At 41.2% G+C, this 18,460-nt stretch overlaps 5 protein-coding genes across 6 annotated transcripts; 3 read left to right on the forward strand and 2 right to left on the reverse strand.

Moving 5' to 3' along the window:
• LOC124408230 (Golgi reassembly-stacking protein 2) lies at window positions 1-3,238 on the forward strand. The gene is made up of 7 exons (XM_046885001.1): window positions 1-235; window positions 334-414; window positions 561-764; window positions 1,026-1,243; window positions 1,400-1,493; window positions 1,622-1,940; window positions 2,063-3,238. Exons 1-7 carry the CDS (start codon window positions 173-175, stop codon window positions 2,410-2,412), a joined length of 1,329 nt encoding a protein of 442 aa, XP_046740957.1. The 5' UTR covers window positions 1-172; the 3' UTR covers window positions 2,413-3,238.
• Window positions 3,239-3,521: 283 nt separating this feature from the next.
• Window positions 3,522-4,347, reverse strand: LOC124408234 (NADH dehydrogenase [ubiquinone] 1 beta subcomplex subunit 11, mitochondrial). Its single transcript, XM_046885003.1, has one exon. It carries the CDS (start codon window positions 4,199-4,201, stop codon window positions 3,776-3,778), a length of 426 nt encoding a protein of 141 aa, XP_046740959.1. The 5' UTR covers window positions 4,202-4,347; the 3' UTR covers window positions 3,522-3,775.
• Window positions 4,348-4,669: 322 nt separating this feature from the next.
• LOC124408228 (eEF1A lysine and N-terminal methyltransferase homolog) lies at window positions 4,670-7,910 on the forward strand. The gene is made up of 8 exons (XM_046884999.1): window positions 4,670-4,955; window positions 5,083-5,205; window positions 5,306-5,522; window positions 5,594-5,812; window positions 5,899-6,158; window positions 6,277-6,644; window positions 6,732-6,913; window positions 7,002-7,910. The coding sequence occupies exons 1-8, from the start codon at window positions 4,864-4,866 to the stop codon at window positions 7,545-7,547; spliced, it is 2,007 nt and encodes a 668-aa protein (XP_046740955.1). The 5' UTR covers window positions 4,670-4,863; the 3' UTR covers window positions 7,548-7,910.
• Window positions 7,911-8,016: 106 nt separating this feature from the next.
• LOC124408227 (aminopeptidase N) lies at window positions 8,017-18,444 on the reverse strand. 2 transcript variants are annotated; one of them, XM_046884997.1, is made up of 15 exons: window positions 18,297-18,444; window positions 13,035-13,133; window positions 12,678-12,934; window positions 12,380-12,589; window positions 12,139-12,294; window positions 11,703-12,032; window positions 11,484-11,634; window positions 11,240-11,366; window positions 10,841-10,931; window positions 10,190-10,373; window positions 9,673-9,880; window positions 9,297-9,574; window positions 9,015-9,214; window positions 8,758-8,934; window positions 8,017-8,680 (listed from the first exon to the last, which is right to left on the reverse strand). In XM_046884997.1, the coding sequence occupies exons 2-15, from the start codon at window positions 13,110-13,112 to the stop codon at window positions 8,233-8,235; spliced, it is 2,895 nt and encodes a 964-aa protein (XP_046740953.1). In that variant the 5' UTR covers window positions 13,113-13,133; window positions 18,297-18,444; the 3' UTR covers window positions 8,017-8,232. The 2 variants fall into 2 exon arrangements, with proteins under 2 accessions (XP_046740953.1, XP_046740954.1); XM_046884998.1 differs by lacking the exon at window positions 18,297-18,444 and adding an exon at window positions 15,057-15,061.
• Window positions 13,425-18,233, forward strand: LOC124408225. Its single transcript, XM_046884993.1, has 3 exons — window positions 13,425-13,443; window positions 13,740-13,801; window positions 13,929-18,233. The coding sequence occupies exons 1-3, from the start codon at window positions 13,434-13,436 to the stop codon at window positions 17,685-17,687; spliced, it is 3,831 nt and encodes a 1,276-aa protein (XP_046740949.1). The 5' UTR covers window positions 13,425-13,433; the 3' UTR covers window positions 17,688-18,233.
• Window positions 18,445-18,460: the final 16 nt, after the last annotated feature.

The raw sequence follows: 18,460 nt of genomic DNA on the forward strand, positions 1-18,460 counted from the left end.
AGGCCATCCGCCACGACGCCGTGGACATCTACGATTTGAGTTTGTAGTCAGAGTACGTGCCACGTAATTTTTGCCCCTCAGCAGTTGTGTCAAATAATCGTTCGGAACGGTATTATTTAATGCATGCCTATCGCGGTATCAGTGCAGCGGTAACAACGAGTGATTTGTAAATATGGGATCATCCCAGAGCGTTGAAATACCCGGCGGAGGTACGGAAGGCTATCACGTTCTTCGCGTAAGTTTCCTCTGTCAAATGCATCTTAACCTATTACATGCCCGACGTTAATCTGTCTACTCCATACCGGATCATAATAAAACTTGTCCATTTAACAGGTCCAGGACGGTTCGCCGGGACAAAAGGCTGGCCTCGAAGCCTTCTTCGATTTCATTGTAGCAATTGGAAACACCAGATTGGTATGTCATATTTTGCATTTCTACAAAAATTATGTCCCATTCTTTGTTATTTTTTCTAATAGTCATTCGTTGGTTATCGGTTTCACAGGGCGGCTAATAGATGCTGTATAAGTGACCGTATTTAATTTTGTGCAATTTTTATTCAGGATCAAGACAACGATACGTTAAAGGAGCTTCTAAAAGCTGGTGTTGACAAAGAGCTTCAAATAACTGTTTATAGCAGTAAAACGCAGTCTGTCAGACAGTCTGTGATTGTACCCAGTATGACTTGGGGCGGTCAAGGTCTGCTCGGTGTCAGCATAAGGTTTTGCTCGTTTGAGGGTGCTAACGAAAATGTTTGGCACGTGCTTGTGAGTAATATTGACCTCATTTCACGCCAAGAAATCAGTAGGTCTTACGCTGTTTAATTTTCTGTTTTAGTATCAGATTCAATCTCGCTCGATTTCATTTCAAATTTAATTTTGAATGTGAAATTCATTTTGAGAGTGCTAAATCTATTTTTTAATTAGTCATTTTCCGAAGCCAAAAACTTTTGTTGGAATTATATAACAGTTATTAACCTTATTTCTTGACGTGATATTCTTATTAATTTATCTATGTATTTATTTTAGGAAGTACATCCTTCGTCACCAGCTGAACTGGCGGGATTAAAATCGTTTACTGATTATATTATTAGTGCAGACTCTGTTCTGCACGAAAGTGAGGATATATTCACATTAATTGAAGCCCACGAGTCTCGCCCACTCAAACTTTATGTTTATAATACAAATGAAGATTCATGCAGAGAGGTGACCGTCACTCCCAATAATACTTGGGGTGGGGAAGGCAGGTGAGTAATTTTTAACTAGTTTCACTATATCCTCCACAGATAACCACTATTTCTCAGGAAAATATGAATGATCAGTGATGCGATTTAAATACGATATTAGAAAGTTGAATCAAACGTGATACCATGATTATTCTTACCATTTTCATATGCATGTAGCCTGGGATGCGGCCTTGGATATGGATACCTTCATAGAATACCCATCAGAAATATTCAGTCTCCATCCGTCACTGCCAGTAGTCATTCGTATGCGGTAATTACCATTCTTATAAGCGGTATAAGTTATTTGCTTATCGCATATCACAAAACTTGTGGATATTTTTTGTTGGGCTACTCAGTAATTACTTTACAAGTTTCAAGTTTTTAATTATTTTCTTGCAGAGTAACGTTAAACCTCCCGTGACGACAACGGCGTCAACGAATGTTCATATCAGTCAGAGTAATCCAGTTACCAATATACCACCTGGATTTTCCATTCCTCCAAGTTACGTGACAAGTAATGCGGCAATAGCGCCGCCACCTGCAATTAATGAAACTGTAGAAGCTACAACATCAGTCTCTATCACTTCAGTTTCTACCACTTTGCCACAAACCGTTAATGTCCCTCAAATAGATCCTGTATCTGCTGGAGCAACAACCACAACTGCCACTTCGACATCTCATCTGTTTACTGGACAGTCTGATGTCAATTTATCTCAGAGTAAGTGACGCGTCGAATTGTACCGCAACTCTTATGCGTTTCTATAGGATTTACCTGTAACGCTAAAATCCATGTACAAGTACTTCCTTTGCTTGCTTAATGAACGTAATACTTTTAACCAGGTTCTGTACAAGCTGCTGAATATTACGGAACTCCGAATATACCGGGTATGCCATTGACTCCAGCTTCACCCGCAAGCATGGTCAACGTTGGCCCGCCGTCAGGCATACCTATGTATACTACACCCCTACCAAATTACAATTTGCTAAGTGGCCCAACGAGTGCAGCTCTGCCGTACAATGTAAGTCAGCCTCACATGGTGACCACACCTATTTCTTTACCCGGAATGCCTCCAATTACCGTCAGTGCTACTCTTCCTCAGAACCATCCTTACTATCCTCCTGTCTGTAATCCTAATCAGGTACCTATCCCAACACCAGGCTTGCCGTCTACAACGGCGTCGGCACAATAACAAGATCGTTCGGTGTTAGTGAAAGAATATTCTTTGCGCAGTCTAAAATTCCAATTCTATAAAGAATCAGAGGCCTACATGGCAACGATTATGAAGCAAGAATATAAAAATTGTCGACTGATTCAATATTATATGAAATGAAATCTAGAAATATGATTTTTTTTCTATCAATTTAATTTGAATCTTATTTCTATCAAGTAGTACAGTACAGGAGAAAAATGAACAGGAATTTACAGTGAGATTGTCAGCACGCTTTGTATAGTTGATACTAATTCAATAAATCATTTTTAATTACAAAAGCTTTTTGCTGTGACTTTAAAGCTTGGTCTACTTGTCGCATTTTACTGCAAAGTGGCATGCAAAACTAAAACACAAATTAGGTCACAGAGGAAGAATAATAATTTATCAACTGAAATTCTTTTCACATTTGAACTCCGAAATGACAATGGTCAATAAACCACTTATGAGTAATGTAAATTTTTGATTCCATTTTGTAACAGCGAATCTAAGTAACTTTGCGTGGTTGTTATGCCCAAATTTTAAATCATATACATAGGTATGTATCATGTATGTACACTGATATTAGATAAATTACTATATTAATTTATACACATGTATTGTAATTATGCTACCTGGAATTATTTTGAATGAACTTGTTCGATCGTTAAAATGCATTTATACATACATACATAAATGAGAGTTTTAATTTGAACGGGGGATTTTTAAAATGGGGACATTTGGTTGGATAGAAAAAAAAGACAAAAATCGGTACTATCGCAGATTTGAGACTATTTCTGGTCAACGTTGTATACAGATTATATGACGAAAGAGACGAGTTGTAGAAGTTTTTAACAATTAATTTTGACAAGACTTCGGATTAGCTTTGTACTGTAAGGCTTTAGATCTTATTTTCCATCATGGTGCGTCTCTGCTGCTATTAGTTTGGAAGTGTATTATATTTTTCATAGTTTTTACAAAACTATAATAACAAATATTAAATGGTATTTAAAAAATGTATCATTATATGTAGAATTATTTTCCACCGCTTTAACTGAATTCCTAAAAAATGAAAACTACTGCGAGAAGGAGATTGACTAGGTTTTGTTTCAAATGAAGAGTGGATGAAAAAAGAAACATTGGATTGCTAGTACGCAATATTTTATTGTTATCTGCTGGTGAATACGAAGACTGTATAATAGCAGTTTGCTCGGAGTGTAAGTTTGTTTTTAGTATCATAAGTTAATATACATGTACAGTTTGCTGTTCGCCAGGTGTGGGGTAACGCTTTATCCTAAATAATATCAACTATCGTTCGCAACAACATGCAGTTTCCAGAAGAAAATTAACATGATTGAATTATTGTCTAAATGATGATCTCTGTGTCGCCCAGTTCCTCGTCGCTTGGAAGTTTGATTTTTGCAGGGTCGATCAAGTTGCGATCAATCAGAGGAAGTCCATTCTCTTCTCTATAGCGAATTAAAAGGTATGCTTCTCGTTGCGCCCAGTCCTTCAGCAATGGATCTGGCAAGTAGGACCAGCCAAATCCTCCAAAAACGAGGCAAACGGTGACGGTGACGAAAAATGTTTGCTTCATAACATTCCGATCAATGGTCTTGTTCTTGCTATCGAAACCGTAGCTCACCCAGTTCTCTTTAGGGGGTTCCGCAGACTGCGTCTGACCCTTGGCTTCGCATTTTTTCGAAGAGGAATTTATGCTGCGTCTTGAAGTTACACCTGTCAACGCGTTTCTCAGCCTCTGAAGCCCTTGTAGACGAACTACACCCGCCATCCTCGCTCTCACTAATCACTATTAGAGACCAGCAGCAAACCTCGATCGTAGAGGTTAGTTACGCAAACTATAAGGCACGAGCCAACGATCAGACGTAGCTTCGAATCTGTACCACAAATAAAGTTGTAACTGTGATGTGAGTGAGAATATGAGGCGTGTTCTTCCGATCGATGCGTTTTTCTCCCGTTCTGCATCGACCGTATGAAAGCCATCTTCTCAAAGATTTTGACTGCGATTGGTTAAAAATCCAAGATGGCACTCATACGGTTGGTTGTTAGAGATTGGTTCTTAGAGGTAGTTGCGCAGGAGCATACCTCGATTGTAGCAGCGATTGTATAACACGTGCCACGAAGACGAAGGAGCTTTTCAGCAGACGACAGGTATCGAACCATCGACTTGGGCGACTTCCTTTGATCGTCGTCAGCTATCACGGACTTGGGAAATAGAGCTATAGACAGTCAGCTTTTGTGAGCCAATCGTGTTTTAGAATCCAGTGGCAACTGCCACTGGATTTCTCTCGCTGCTATTCTGGCTACACAAGCTCATTAAGTTTTGAAACGGGTTTGATGGAAACGAACCTTTCAGCGGTCGACATAAATTAAAAAAAAGGTTAGGAGTGAGCGCAGCGCGTGGTTCGCGCAAAATTTGAAAAGATAAAGAAAATGGATTTATTGCCTAAATCCCACGAAGAATTCAGCCAACAAACTTACTGGAATACATTTTTCTCAAAGCGTGGAAAAAAGGCCTTTGAATGGTAAAATGAGATCACTTTTTTTGCTGTCGAAATAATGCTAACCTGCCATAACCTAACCTATCCTCAGTTGCCCATTTCAATAATTTTTCATTTTAATTTATATTCCATGTGATTTTATAAATTTCAGGTACGGAGAGTATCCAGAATTATGCGGACATCTCCACAAATACATAAAACCAAAAGATGACGTCTTAGTAGTTGGCTGTGGAAACTCGACTCTGAGCATGGATCTGTACGATGTTGGTTATAGGTATGAATTTAGGTGGAAATTGAATAGAGAATATAAAAAGTTTAGCCCACGATAACTTTGCCGAAAACTCTGTACGTAATTGCAAGTTTTATTGTTTCAGGAATATCACAAACATCGATATATCGCATGTTGTGATCAGGCAAATGATAGATCAGAATAAGACACAGAGACCTATTATGCTATTTGAACAAATGGATGCTACAGCGATGAGCTATTCTAACGATAAGTTCAGTGTCGTATTAGATAAAGGGACTCTGGATGCTTTGATGCCCGACGAAAGCAAGGATGTTATTTCTCGAGTAGATAAGCTGTTTGGGGTAAGAAAAGGAGTGGGAAACGGAAACAGAAGCCGTTCACAGCCAAAACTTTGTCATGTCATTTTTTTCAGGAAATAACAAGAGTCTTGCGAACTGGAGGGAGATACGTCTGTGTATCATTATTGCAAGAGCACATTCTTAGAAAGTTACTCTCCTATTTTCCTCAAGCTGATTTTATGTTCAGAGTAGCTCGCTGCTACGAAGCTGAAGCAAAAACCCGTGAAGAAGATGGTAGTGCAATGCCAGTGTTTGTAGTAATTGCTACAAAATTTAAGAAGCTACCAGTGCCGGTAAAATTTTTGTTTTTCTAATGGCATAGCAACTTTACACGAGACATAAATATTTTCCTGCCAATTTTAATTTGTAATTTGAATAGGTTCTTGAAGTGGGCCTGGTCGAAGGTTCTTTAGAACGTGTTTCTACTACCGATGATATTATTTCAGCCATAAAATCTGCTCAACAAATGGCAGTTATTTGCTCGGGACTTCATAAAGGAAATGTTGTGGATGTTGGAGAGGTTTCTTTCGACTTATGCAGACCTGGAGAACAGCATTCGAGATATACAATATACATTTTAGATCAGCCCTATGCAAGGGAAAATGAAATATATGCTGCCTTCATAGTTCCACAAGGAAGGTAAACAATTCCAGTAATATTTTACATAGTAATGTAAAATGTAATTACCAATTTTGGCTTCGTTCATGGTTAAATAGACATGATTCACAACTTTACATGAAGTTAATTACCGCAACAGAGAAACAATGTGGCTTTTTTGCACTAAAGAGGGTCGGCAACAGCTCCTGAAAACTACTAAGAGAAACAGATTAGTAATAGTGACTTTGCGCCGAGAGCATACATACGAAAGTTTGGATGCAGTGAAAAAGGAGCTTAGTGTTACTGTTCGCAACTTGGCTCCAGCAGGAGTCAGTAATGATGCTCAAATTCCTTATCTGTCTTTGGCGTCGAATGTTGGAAAACGAGAAGTTTGCCATGAAGGTGACAGTAAATTCAGTGGACCATATGTTATCGAAGAAATTGAAGATGACAATGGCTCGGTATTCAGAAGACTGATATTTCTGAATAATCAATTTGTAATCCAAAGTGAAGCTAAACTAAAAATTGGTAAGGAGTAGAAGTATTTTTCTTCTATGTACGATTTAATTAGCATTACACTACTTGTGATTATCGTTTATTTTCGTTTGTTTTAAGTCAAATCAAGAAGAGGAAAACCGAAAAAAGTCGTGGATCCCGGATATCTGGCTTGCGAACATCATATCTACATGAGCGTCGGAGTTTCAATGATCACAAAGAATGCTAATCAAAATGATATTGCTATCATCGGTCTCGGTGGTGGAGGTCTCTGCACATTTTTGCGACAGTGCCTACCTGAGGTAAACTGATTGACTTTACACCTAGATCGATAGGTGTTCACATTTTCTCGTAACTGTTGATCGAATCAATTTCCAACCTGTCTTTCAGATCAACATTACAGCAGTCGAGATAGATGAAGCCATGCTCCAGATAGCAACAAACTATTTTGGCCTGGTACAAGACGCTAAATTGAAAGTCGAGATTGCAGATGGTCTAAAATTTATTCTAGACTCGGCAAATCAGGGGAAAAAATTCAGTTCAATTCTTTTTGATGTAGACAGCAAAGATACCACGGTGGGCATGAGTTGCCCACCAAAGCAGTTCATTGAAACATCTATCCTGCAGGCGGTTTCAAAATGCATAGGAGAAACGGGACTTTTCATTTTAAATTTAGTGTGTCGAGATCCAGAACTTAAACGCATGGCGTTAAGTTCACTTAAATCCATTTTCAAATCAGTTTATTCTTACAATCTTGAAAGTGATGTGAACGAAGTCGTGTTTTGCACAGTTTCGGAGTTAGGCGACAAAGCAGTATGGAAGGAACATATTCAAACTGCCGCTGATAGTCTGAATCGCCAAGTACAGACCCGAAAATTGCAAAATGAAGATATTGTGGACGTGGCAGATTTGTTGGAACGATTAACGATGCAATGAACTGTGATAAGCATTTTCTGATACCTGGTAACTCTGATAAATAATTCAATACGAGCGCATCTTATTCAGATTGATGGACTCGAGAGCTGTAATACAGCATCTCGAAAAAAAATTCTCCGGGTTTCGAATAGCGTCGAAGATATTACTTGAATAGTACGATGAGAGAATAATATTCTTGTTGCATTCCATCTACTAATCAGCTTGACGCGTATTCGAGAAGCTGGAAATTTACCGCGGAATTCTATACCAATAAGTTTTAAACGTAGACTTTGATCGCTAAATGATAAGATTTCGTACTGTAATAGCGGTTTGTCAAACAAGCTTATGATTAAGGATCTTGAATATTAAATTTATTTTGACTTTTATCGAAGGTAATTATCTTGGATGAATCTCGTCGTTGGGTATTGAAGTTGAGACTCAATTGAATGAAAAATATTTTTCGGCTAAAAAAGTTTATTCCTAGTATTGTCTGAGAACGTATTTTGTCTTTATTTATTAATAATTACAAAGAAAAACTTCTTCCCGATAAATGTACACAGGGTGGGATACGTCGTTGTAATATACCGATAATTACCATTATAGAAAGAATACGATACTTACTTTACCGACTACTTAAGAGCTATGCGAGAGAATACAGTACGTGAAACATAAGGCTCATAAATAACAACTCTCGTTACTTTTCTAATTATCCTGCGTGAGACGCGGCCATTGTCGTAGTGGCGGTGCTGGCAGCGGCTATGGCGTCCAAATCTTCCTTGGAAAGATTCGCCGTCAACCAGCGTTCGATGACCGGCAAATTCTCCTCGCTCCACTGCGTCTCTTCCTTGATGTTCTTCAACGCTTTTTCTATAATAGCATCGGTGGTCTCAACTTCCCCTTGGCGGCTGACGTACAATTCTGACACCATGTCGTAGCCATCCTGAGTGTTGAAAGACAACGTCGCGGAATTCACAATTCCGTCCCAAAGGTGCTTTTTATCCTGAAATTTCAACTTTATCTCATCCCAGTTCTCAGAGAGGAAGTTGAACAAGGTTGTATATCCCGTTGCGCTTCCCGTTAGCATACTGAATATCAGATGTATGTCCGCATCCGTGAAGTCCGAGTTCTTTCCAAGTATCGTTTCCGCGAGCAGCCTGAAAACGAAAAGACATTGCAAATGTAAAACCGGGCCAGCGCGTGACATAATCGTTAATAAGCTATGCAAACATACTTTTTAATCTTTGATGCATCCTTCGGGCATCCCGCCAAGGTCTTAAGCAGATAGGTACGCTCGCTCTTGTTCCTTTCCGGGGAGTTCAGAGGGAAGTTTATCACACGTTTTAATCCAAAGTCCCACTCGTCGTCAGTTCCCCATTTGAAAACTGGACAGATGAATTCGTGCGCCACTCTAAAAAGAGAGAAGTAAACCTCAATTCATGATCAGCCTGTGACGAAAATCATTATTATGTTACATGTAATGGTACTGACGGGTTTCCTTTGTCCGGTTCTTCATTCGCCATCCACTTCTTGTACTGCTCCCGCGCTTCCTTGATGCAAGGTTCGTATCCAGCCTTGCACAAGAAGTTCTTTGTCACTCCTCTCAATTGGGTTTTCCACAGCGGTTCTCCCGGTTGTGGCATTTCTCCGAGTCTTGCGTAAACAGGCTTCAACAGCGAGCGAATAAATGCCTGAAGAGAAAAATGGTTTTAGAATAAATCGAAGATGTTTGTAAACAAAACGATCCCCACTCTTGGTCCTTGCATAAATTACCTCAAACTTGAGATGTACGCAGCTATTTTCAATGCGCCTTCCGATGTGATCGATCATCGGGAATACCGGCTCCCAAACGACGTGGCTTCTTTCTTCCTTCAAGAACAACGTCATGTTCAGAGCTATATCGAAACACAGATCCCCAGCGTATGCGATATTCCAAGCGTCGTGTAAAAGTTTGGCACGGGTTAGAACTGGAATTTTCTCTCTCTCTGGGCCCTGCAGAAACTTGGCCAGCATTTCCCAGTTGCGAGAATCGTAGTTGACGGGGAACATACCTAAAAATCATCCGGAGTTCACCCATTAGACATATCGCGAAAACAGAAGGTGAAACCGACGAACAAACTTCAAAAGCATTTCATAAATTCTCGTTTACCTATTTCCTCTGGATTTACAATAACAAAACTATTGTTTGTCGCTACGTCTTTTATGGTCAGACTTCTGTCCGCGTCCTTCATCATCCACACCGTCGGTACAGTTTTACTGAAGTCAAGATGGGCTTGGGAGACGATTACGATGGGTATGTACCAGGTGTACTTACTCCTCTCAGAAGGCTCTTGAGGTCGGTCTCTCAAGTAAACTTCCTACGACGCAAACAAAGAGTCAAACTGATGAACGGCGTGGCGAAGAGCAATCGATGAATGCAAGAAGAGATGCAGATGTAATTAGCAAGGGTAATTTACGCACGGGGACATCAATCATACTAGCTATAATCGTCAGTATCGATCGTAATCTTTAGAGTGGCTGAAGGGTCCCTTGAAAAGCACGAATCCACTCGTAAGTTTACGACGCTAATTGAATTGCATTATCCTTGTAACTACGATTATATAATGCCTGGTTGGGTCAAGGCATCAACGCACAACCAATATTCGTCGATAATCACTATTACAAACCTGACTGAAAGTTATATTTCCTGATTCATAATCACGAGTGACCGTGACGAGAGGCAATCTGTCCCGGTTGATCCAGGAGGCAGCAATGTTATTTAAAGTCAGATCGGGAATCAGCTTCTGCGACTCATTGGCCACGTCGTTCAAGCAGGTGTAAATATCATCCGTGAAAAAGGTCCTCGACTTTCTGTGTCATATTAAACTTGAATGTATTTAATCATCGTCTATTAAACCTTGTTGAAAGATTATAGTCGGGAGTCAATTGATCGAAATTTCATTTACATTCGCTAGAGACCTTATGAAGGATTCTCTCGACATCATACGAGGACGATTTATGTCCAAGATGACGCATGTAACGAACTACTATCACCATACTTGATGCTCAAGCTACTCATACCAACACACCAATTAACTTTGAAGGTAAAATTGAGATGCAAGTTGAGTAACACCTTGGCTGATGTTTTTCACACTTCTAAGACAGACTGCGATCAGTGCCAGTGTTTCAATATGGACGGTTACACACTATTATTTAATGGCTGGAGATAAATTTAAATTATAACCCGCTCGGGTTAAGCTAACAGAAATTTGTGAATGAGTAATTCCAACAGAACAAAGGCGATTTGACTCCCGACTAAGTAGAGAAGGCATTACTACTCTCGCCACTGATTTTGGATAAATCTCCGAAGACTGCGTTGCATCAAGTCATTTCCAAGAGTGTAGTTGAACATTCGGAATACCAACGCAGCTGCAATGAAAAAGAAACAATAATTCAGTATCTGCCTAGCAGCGTTGTTTTAATGCTTGAGGATTGTATTGTGTGTTATGTGCGCGTGCAACGGCATAAGAACAGTCGGTTTCTCTACGCAACTATTTGTCGTCAGCGCGAGCAATAAAATTTAAGATAACATAGACCAACATAAACCCACGTCGAGATTTTTATACACGATAAATCTTGATAGCTGCTATTACCTATTTACTCTATTACTTTCTTTTGTTTTAATTCAACAAGTAACCTTGTGTCAAATCCAATTAAAAAAAAATAAAAATACATACTTTTGGCAGCAGTGGCGTCTTGTTTGATTCCATTGATTCTGGAGAACGGGAATCTTTTGCCGAATTCATAGTAAAGAGAATAGAGGGTAGTTGTAGGCCACTTTCCATCCAATTCATCGGGGTATATCTGGAATTGCGTAGTAATTGATATTCCATTAGTATTCAAGGTGGTAAATCACAATTAAATGTTGAACGTTGTAATTAACGCCTAAATTATTCCAATATTGTACATGCAAGTAGATACCTCGAGAGTAGTCATTGAGGCCAAATACGAGTTCAGGGCTTCATTCACTAGGGAATCACTCCACCAAAACGGCGTTGCAAACTGTCCAATCCATTGATAGGTTATTTGGTATGCCGTAGACCAGACTCCAGTGCTGCTTAGTTCACTCTCCCTGTGAAAATGAACGAGATACCGATCAAGTGCATGATCAAAAATTGAGACAATAAAATTAAAACTCACTTGAAGAACATGAGGCCCCAGCTGTCCGATGGCTGGGACGCTGAATACATTGGAATAGCCATAATGTCGAGCTTAGGAACCAGGATTGAAGAGTTGAAGAAGTCTTGTAGATAATTAATGATCTTGACAACTTTGTCTGGGACCGCTTTCAGGGTCTCTAAGTACTCCTTCCGACTCCAGATCCTGATGTCTAGGCTATTTCCGTTCATTTCATTCACCTTTGTTGTCGGGCTTATACTTTCAAAATCAGAAATCACGAGTGCCAGTTGATACGATGATATTTTAGGCGTCTGTGCAAAGTGATCCCACACAATATCCGGTTCTCCCGACCTTAGAATGAAATGAAATAAAATCAGCAATGTGAGTTTTGAATGGACCAGCCAGAGATTAAAACAATATTATTATTCAGCCGGATTTATTCCTATCGAATACTTACACGTCTTCGGTCTTTTCTACCGGGGTATTGGAACGAGCCGTGTAATTTCTTGGCCGAGTCACACTAAGGTTAAAGGTGGCTTTGTAAGCTGGTTCGTCAAAGCACGGAAACATCCTTTGTGCATGGTTTGGTCGTAGATAGGTAGCCACGAAGAAACTGCAAAGTAATGGTCATTCAATCAAATATTTCAACAGTTTTAAACGGTCACTTTCCTGAATCCAATCTTAGTCTGTTTACTTACTGCTCTTGGCCACTAGAATCCTTGTACTGATTCCTGAATAATCCTTGAGTAGCATTTGTAGTAATATTTCCTGAGTATGTAATGTCTACCTCATAGAGATCGTGTACGTCTAGTATTTGTTCGAGGTGAATGATGTACCACGGTCTTTTGGTGTGGCGTTCAGTCCTGGCCACATTGACAGTCAACGTTCCGGATGGCCGTGTTTCCTTCCTAGAATAAGTTTTGTATCGTTATGAAGAATGTTCAATAATGAGACAACTTCCAACTTCAGTCGTGGATTATAATGCGTGCTACCAACGTTGGGGAAGAATCCAATTGAGTGACCCTGACATCAGAGTGAGAAATTTGTAGATCCGGATGAACGTTTAATGTGATTCGATCGGTCTTGTCGGTCGGGACGATGTGGATCTTTACACGACCCTTGAACTTGCCCTCCTTAATGAAAGGTTGTAGTTCGAGACGGTAGCTCGTCGGCTGAATTTCTTTTGGGAGTCGATATGAGCCTATCATCGAATAGACTTCATTCAGATCAACGCTACGCTTCTGTCTATCACCCTGAGAGTTCAAATGTTGAAATGAAATACCATTTGAGTAACGTTTACAGGAAGTTCAATGTATTATTGTGGTTGTCTAAATTCGAACAATCATCCGGTACCTGTTTTAGGTAAGCTGCGACGGACCCCAAAAATAAGAAGGCAGCTATTACCGTAAAAAAAACGGTGGTTCGCCCCATGGTAGGTTGTCGTTTATTTTCCTGTAACACAATATCAGACATTGTAACACTCTTTTGATCTTTCTGCTGTTCTAGGAAGTAGAGTACACAATTTCTTAATGCAGGTATGGTTATTTTAAGGTACACCGTGTTCTAAACGAGTCCTTATCGCACGCTTACAACTTCCAGCGCGTGTTGAATAGACCATTGCTCTCGGTATAAGATACACAATAATCATTTGCAAATAGCTTATAACGAAGATGCTTATTAGATAAGACGCAGAAAGCGCCCATCCAAAAGCTAGTTGGAATCAGTTGCACGACAGCCTCGAACCTGTTAGGAATGTTCAGAGGTATAAGTGGAACTTTTATTACTTTATAAACTGGTAGTGATTTTCTCGCTTCAAAATTTATTAATATTTTCATTTTACCGGGTGGTATGGAGAGCCCTTTAACTCGTATTATCTCTTCAACAGTTTACTTTAGTATCTGCGGTTACAATAATGACTAAACACAAATCAGAGAAACTGGCATGCAAGCAAGCCCGTCAAGTTATATTGTAAATATTCGAGAAATAACGCTTTGCAGCCTTCCAAAGTCATTATAACCTGGTTGACACCGTTTGAAGTTGTTTTCATCTTGTTCACAGAATTTCTGATCGTCGGTTTCTTGACGTGGCGTATCGATTTCGTTTTATTAACGCGTAATCAGGTGAGGACGACCAATTTAATGGTAAATGATCCATTGACCATTCTGATTATAAAGGACCTAACAGTTAAAAACGCTTCCTTCACCCCAAGTCCGCATTAACCAAGGTATATATCTTTCTACTATTTAGTGCCCTGAGGAACTATCCACCGTCGACAGCATCCAAGGAAATGTTGGTCGAGTTACTTGGCCGAAGACGTTTTCCCACACGTCGGTTTACTCCGATCCGTTGTGTCTTTCGGAAGATTATCATCTCATGAAGAGAGAGTGCTCAGACACATGGCTTCCCCGGGTAGCAGCAAACTGCATTTACGTTTCCCCGAGAAAATCGAAACTTTATTGCCCTCCAGGATATGCAGCAATCAGTGGCAAGGAAGATCACGTTTGCATAATGGTTTCCAGGGAAATGTGGGCCAGCACTTGTAAATTTTCCCCCAAGATGTTTGATGACGTGGGGACGGACTTGCTGATCGCAATTTTCGAACACCTCAAAAAACGTGGGTTGCATACAACATGGCTCCCCGTTAAAAGGTTGGACAATTTTGGTCCTCTGCTTTGGATTATCCCGGGTCCACTCTGGAGTTCGCGTTTTCACATGTCGGAGGCATTTAATGTGACTTATGGAGATAGAAGCAAAGGGTGTCTGGTGCTCGATTTATCGAATGGTTTCAACGTGCGGGCTGAGAGTTGCGCCGCCACTCATCCCTACCTGTGTATCGTAGAGAAGGATTATTTCGTGCAAGGTGCTTGTCCTCCAAAGTACATTGCCTCGCCAATTCCGGGGGATAAACGGTGCTTCAATCTGGTGAAGAGCGAGGAAAGAATCGACTGGCGAGGGGCTATGAACAGCTGCAAGACCGCGCAAATCGACAATCCATTTATCGAACAATTATTTTCTGGAGTGGCAAGGAAACGGGATTTGGAGGAGACGGAGTTTTGCTGGATCGGAGGTGACGGCAGATACACCAGCAACACCGTGGCAATGGCTGTGAACGGTGAATCCAGAAATTTGAATACCAGCGTTAAGCTGCGTTGCGTCTTCTGCCAAATTGACACTCCGATTCATCCTGCTCCCAGCATTAGTTTGAAGTTTTATCAAAACGATAAACAGCTTCACCTTAGTGTTCACGGTGATGAAGGTCTGTGGAAGTTATCATCGTCCGATCCCGGAATTCGATGTTTTACCGACGCGAACGGCGACTTAATTCGGAACATTAAAATGAAGAGAATCTCGGACCAGAGATGGACGTCTAAGGACATTGAGCCAGACGTCGACTTCGAGGATCGCGTTGACCTCAACGTGGATATCCACAAGACTGTTTATCAATTAAAAATCAGCGATAGGGGTCCTGGCTCTTACATTTGTGATGCTCACACTGTCGGCGGAGAATTATTGTCCACGAAACCTGTGATTGCTTACGACGATCTAAAGGGAAATGCGTTCGCGCTGGGGGTTGAGGTCATCGGTGCTTGTGAAAGCATAGAAAAATGCGACCCAACGTTCTACAATATGAATAAAAAACTTGCCACAGACATCGAGGAGACAACGTCTGAACAGTTGGTAGAGGATATCAGATTGATGCGAATCCTCAACATCACTCCCGACGGTAACGTAAGTGCTTTGTATCACATAACCACGAAATACTTTGACAATGAAAATTTTGCTGCAGAGGTTAGCGCGAACGCGTTCATGAGGTCGAAGCGACTGTTCCAGCTACTTGCTGCGATGAATCCACAAATGTATAAGTTCATTTTTTTACGCAACTGCGACGGTTGCTTAAGGTCGGTCACCGGCAAAGGTAAGAGTCACTTGGTGTGGCCGTATACATACGTCGGGGTTACCACTGTTTCGGAAGAAATTTGCTTGGACTCGAAAGAACTTCCGGTGCACCGAGTTTGCCAGGGAAGCTACTTGCACGGGGGCACGTGGTCCGAGCCATCCGACGAGTGTGCGAGTGACGTTTCACCGTCAACGAGGAGATTTTACGAGATAAGCAGGAACGTTCAGGCATACGACCGTGAATCAGGCAATGAAGTTTTGAGGATAGTTGAAAATGTAGAGCAGCTCTCGACCGCCGATATTTATTTTCTTTCAAAAATAATCGAACACGAGGCTGCGACTCACGTTGCAACGGAAGTGACGCTGGAAGACGTATCCCGCATCTCGATTATATTGGACAAGGTGATGAAAACAGATTCAACCGTACTCAGACAGTCCGGGATTCTGAATTCCACTAATATTCTTCTGGACTCCCTTGGTAGGCTGCTGGACTTCGCGTCAACGACGATCAGTACGGAATATCTAACTGAAGACGACGGGTTGATTAGTATCGTTACGTCGAATCTAATCATCTACATATCAGATCCGAATATCACGAACGTCACTGGACTGGCACTGATAAAAAACTCCACGAATTACACCGTGGCGACTAGCTCTTTCTTCGACTTTAACCTCGTGCCTCTGGGTCCTGACCATAGTATTGAAAATGTCGCTGGACTGGGTGACGTTGAGGTGGCGACCTGGCTACCAAGGAATCTGCTCGACCTGCTCATGAAGCCAAACTATACGAATTTCAACTCGAGCGTAGGAAATTCTACCGTAAACGATTCTCTCAGGGTTGTAACCACTCTCTTCTACGATGACATAGTGTTCGACAGTGGTTTGATGGGTCAAAATCCCAACGAGGTCAGCAGCCGAGTGGTCAGCATGTCGGTGCCTGGATACGGCGCAAATCTTCCGTTTCCGATACCGCTTCTGTTTAAACCATTGAAGGGAACTCCGCAGCAAACGAAGACCTGCGCTTTCTGGGACTTCGATTATGTCAGCATTTCTACCGTAGCTTCATTCAGCGCATGGTCTGAAGATGGGTGCCAGGACTCCGGAAGAACACGAGATCTTTCCGGTGAGTTGAACGTCTGTCTTTGTTCTCATTTGACGCACTTTGCGCAGTTAGTTTTGGGCCACTTTCCGGGTCCCGAGGAAGTTGGGGACCCAGTTTCCATCCAGCACGGACAGGCCCTCGAGGTGATAACGGTCATTGGTTGCATCCTGTCCATGGTCGGTGTATTCGGCATTCTGATAACAGCAACCGTCTTCAAAACTTGGCGGAAGAAGCCTGGCAGCAAAGTCTTGATCCAACTGGCCTTGGCTTTGGGACTGGAGAAGTTTGTGATCGGCATTTTGCCGATAGTGGATTCCGTGAATTATCCGATTCCCTGCATCGTCACTGGCGCAATTCTTCACTACGCCGTGCTTGCGGAATTTTCGTGGATGCTGGTAACCGCTTGGCTTCAGTTCAAAAGATACGTCACGGTTCTTGGCGCTAAGCGACCACCAAGATTTTTACTCAAGGCGGCCGGATTCGCCTGGGGAGTTCCTATGATAATAGTTTCCATCGTTGCTGGAATCGATCCTTACGCCTACATGCCGGAAACCGATTCCAGGGTGACTTATTGCTACGTATCTGGTATCGCACAATACGTCGGTCTCCTCGGACCGGTGATTACCGTTATTTCTCTGAACGCATTTCTGTTCGTTCGCGTAATTCACAGCATCCTAGGGGCTCAGAATAAAAGATCCAACTTCCATGGCGATAAGACCCTTGTCATCGCGCAACTCAGGCTTGGAATCATGCTGTTCTTTCTACTGGGAATCACCTGGGTATTTGGTCTGGTCGCGAAAATGGGGGGTGGCTTGCTATTCAGTTACCTATTTTGCATCACCGCCACCTTACAAGGTTTAGTTTTGTTCACGTTTTTTATTATTTGCGACCCAGCCACGAGACAACTATGGTATTCGCTTATTAAACTGAAAGGAAAAACGCCTGGTACAGTCAGCCCAAACTCTTCGCCTAGTAGCGCTGTCAGCGAGTACAGTCAACGTTATTGAATCCAATCGGATTTCCATTTCGTGATTTTATAAAGAAATTCGATTTTCAATCTAAATGATTATAAAAGTTCTCGGCTTTAGTCTGATTGGAAATCTTATAAGAATTTGAAAATTCTCGTGGCGAATTGTACTCCGTATTTCTTTGGGGTAGAAAAAAAAGTATTTCAAAGGAAAAAGTACCGCATAGCTTTTTTATCCAATAAATAAAATGATTAATCTTCTCCCAAACTCTGCTATCGTATTCTTTTATTGCACATCCAAGCACTAATAACACAAGTGAACATTTGCTTACTGTGACTCATCTTCCAGGTGTTTTATTATTACACACAACGAACGTGGATGGAAGATTAAACCTACTTACATCACATGACGTTAATTAGAAATACCGACGACTGTATAAATATTATGCAGAAGTAAGATATTTCCAAGCTATTGTCATCACAGCCCGGAACACGAATAGTTTCATTGTACTCAGATCAAGTTTCGTTAACGATATAGATTACGTTTGATTTTAATTAATGAAGCTGATCTATTATTCTTCTACAATCATCGGTTTTTCCAGAAAATTGAAGAATACTTCCCTTGGGAAGAGTAGCCGCGTCTAATTACCTTGAGTCAGCAGCAGGTGGAGGATAATTAAACTCGAACTGCCTTGAAGGAAAACACCCGTGGTGAACAACTGTTCCCCAGAGACTGCGAGTGTGGAATCTAGAAAGAAACTTTGGGCCATGTTGGTCCGGTAGATTGAGATGAAAAAAATACGGACCACGTGA

The sequence above is a fragment of the Diprion similis genome, chromosome 7, assembly GCF_021155765.1.
Source record: "Diprion similis isolate iyDipSimi1 chromosome 7, iyDipSimi1.1, whole genome shotgun sequence".
NCBI classification, from domain to species: Eukaryota; Metazoa; Arthropoda; class Insecta; order Hymenoptera; family Diprionidae; genus Diprion; species Diprion similis.

Bases quoted from the DNA above. Each gene is read 5' to 3' on its own strand.
- LOC124408225 (XM_046884993.1), top strand. The intron at 13,802-13,928 runs GTGAGGACGACC...TCTACTATTTAG, and splicing joins TTTTATTAACGCGTAATCAG to TGCCCTGAGGAACTATCCAC.
- LOC124408228 (XM_046884999.1), top strand. From the start codon at position 4,864: ATGGATTTATTGCCTAAATCCCACGAAGAATTCAGCCAACAAACTTAC. The intron at 5,523-5,593 runs GTAAGAAAAGGA...CATTTTTTTCAG, and splicing joins GAGTAGATAAGCTGTTTGGG to GAAATAACAAGAGTCTTGCG. The intron at 5,813-5,898 runs GTAAAATTTTTG...TAATTTGAATAG, and splicing joins TTAAGAAGCTACCAGTGCCG to GTTCTTGAAGTGGGCCTGGT.
- LOC124408234 (XM_046885003.1), bottom strand. From the start codon at position 4,201: ATGGCGGGTGTAGTTCGTCTACAAGGGCTTCAGAGGCTGAGAAACGCG.
- LOC124408230 (XM_046885001.1), top strand. From the start codon at position 173: ATGGGATCATCCCAGAGCGTTGAAATACCCGGCGGAGGTACGGAAGGC. The intron at 236-333 runs GTAAGTTTCCTC...TCCATTTAACAG, and splicing joins AAGGCTATCACGTTCTTCGC to GTCCAGGACGGTTCGCCGGG. The intron at 765-1,025 runs GTGAGTAATATT...TATTTATTTTAG, and splicing joins AAAATGTTTGGCACGTGCTT to GAAGTACATCCTTCGTCACC.
- LOC124408227 (XM_046884997.1), bottom strand. From the start codon at position 13,112: ATGGGGCGAACCACCGTTTTTTTTACGGTAATAGCTGCCTTCTTATTT. The intron at 10,374-10,840 runs GTAGTAATGCCT...AATATGACACAG, and splicing joins ATCCAAAATCAGTGGCGAGA to AAAGTCGAGGACCTTTTTCA. The intron at 9,881-10,189 runs GTTTGTAATAGT...TTTGCGTCGTAG, and splicing joins GAAATATAACTTTCAGTCAG to GAAGTTTACTTGAGAGACCG.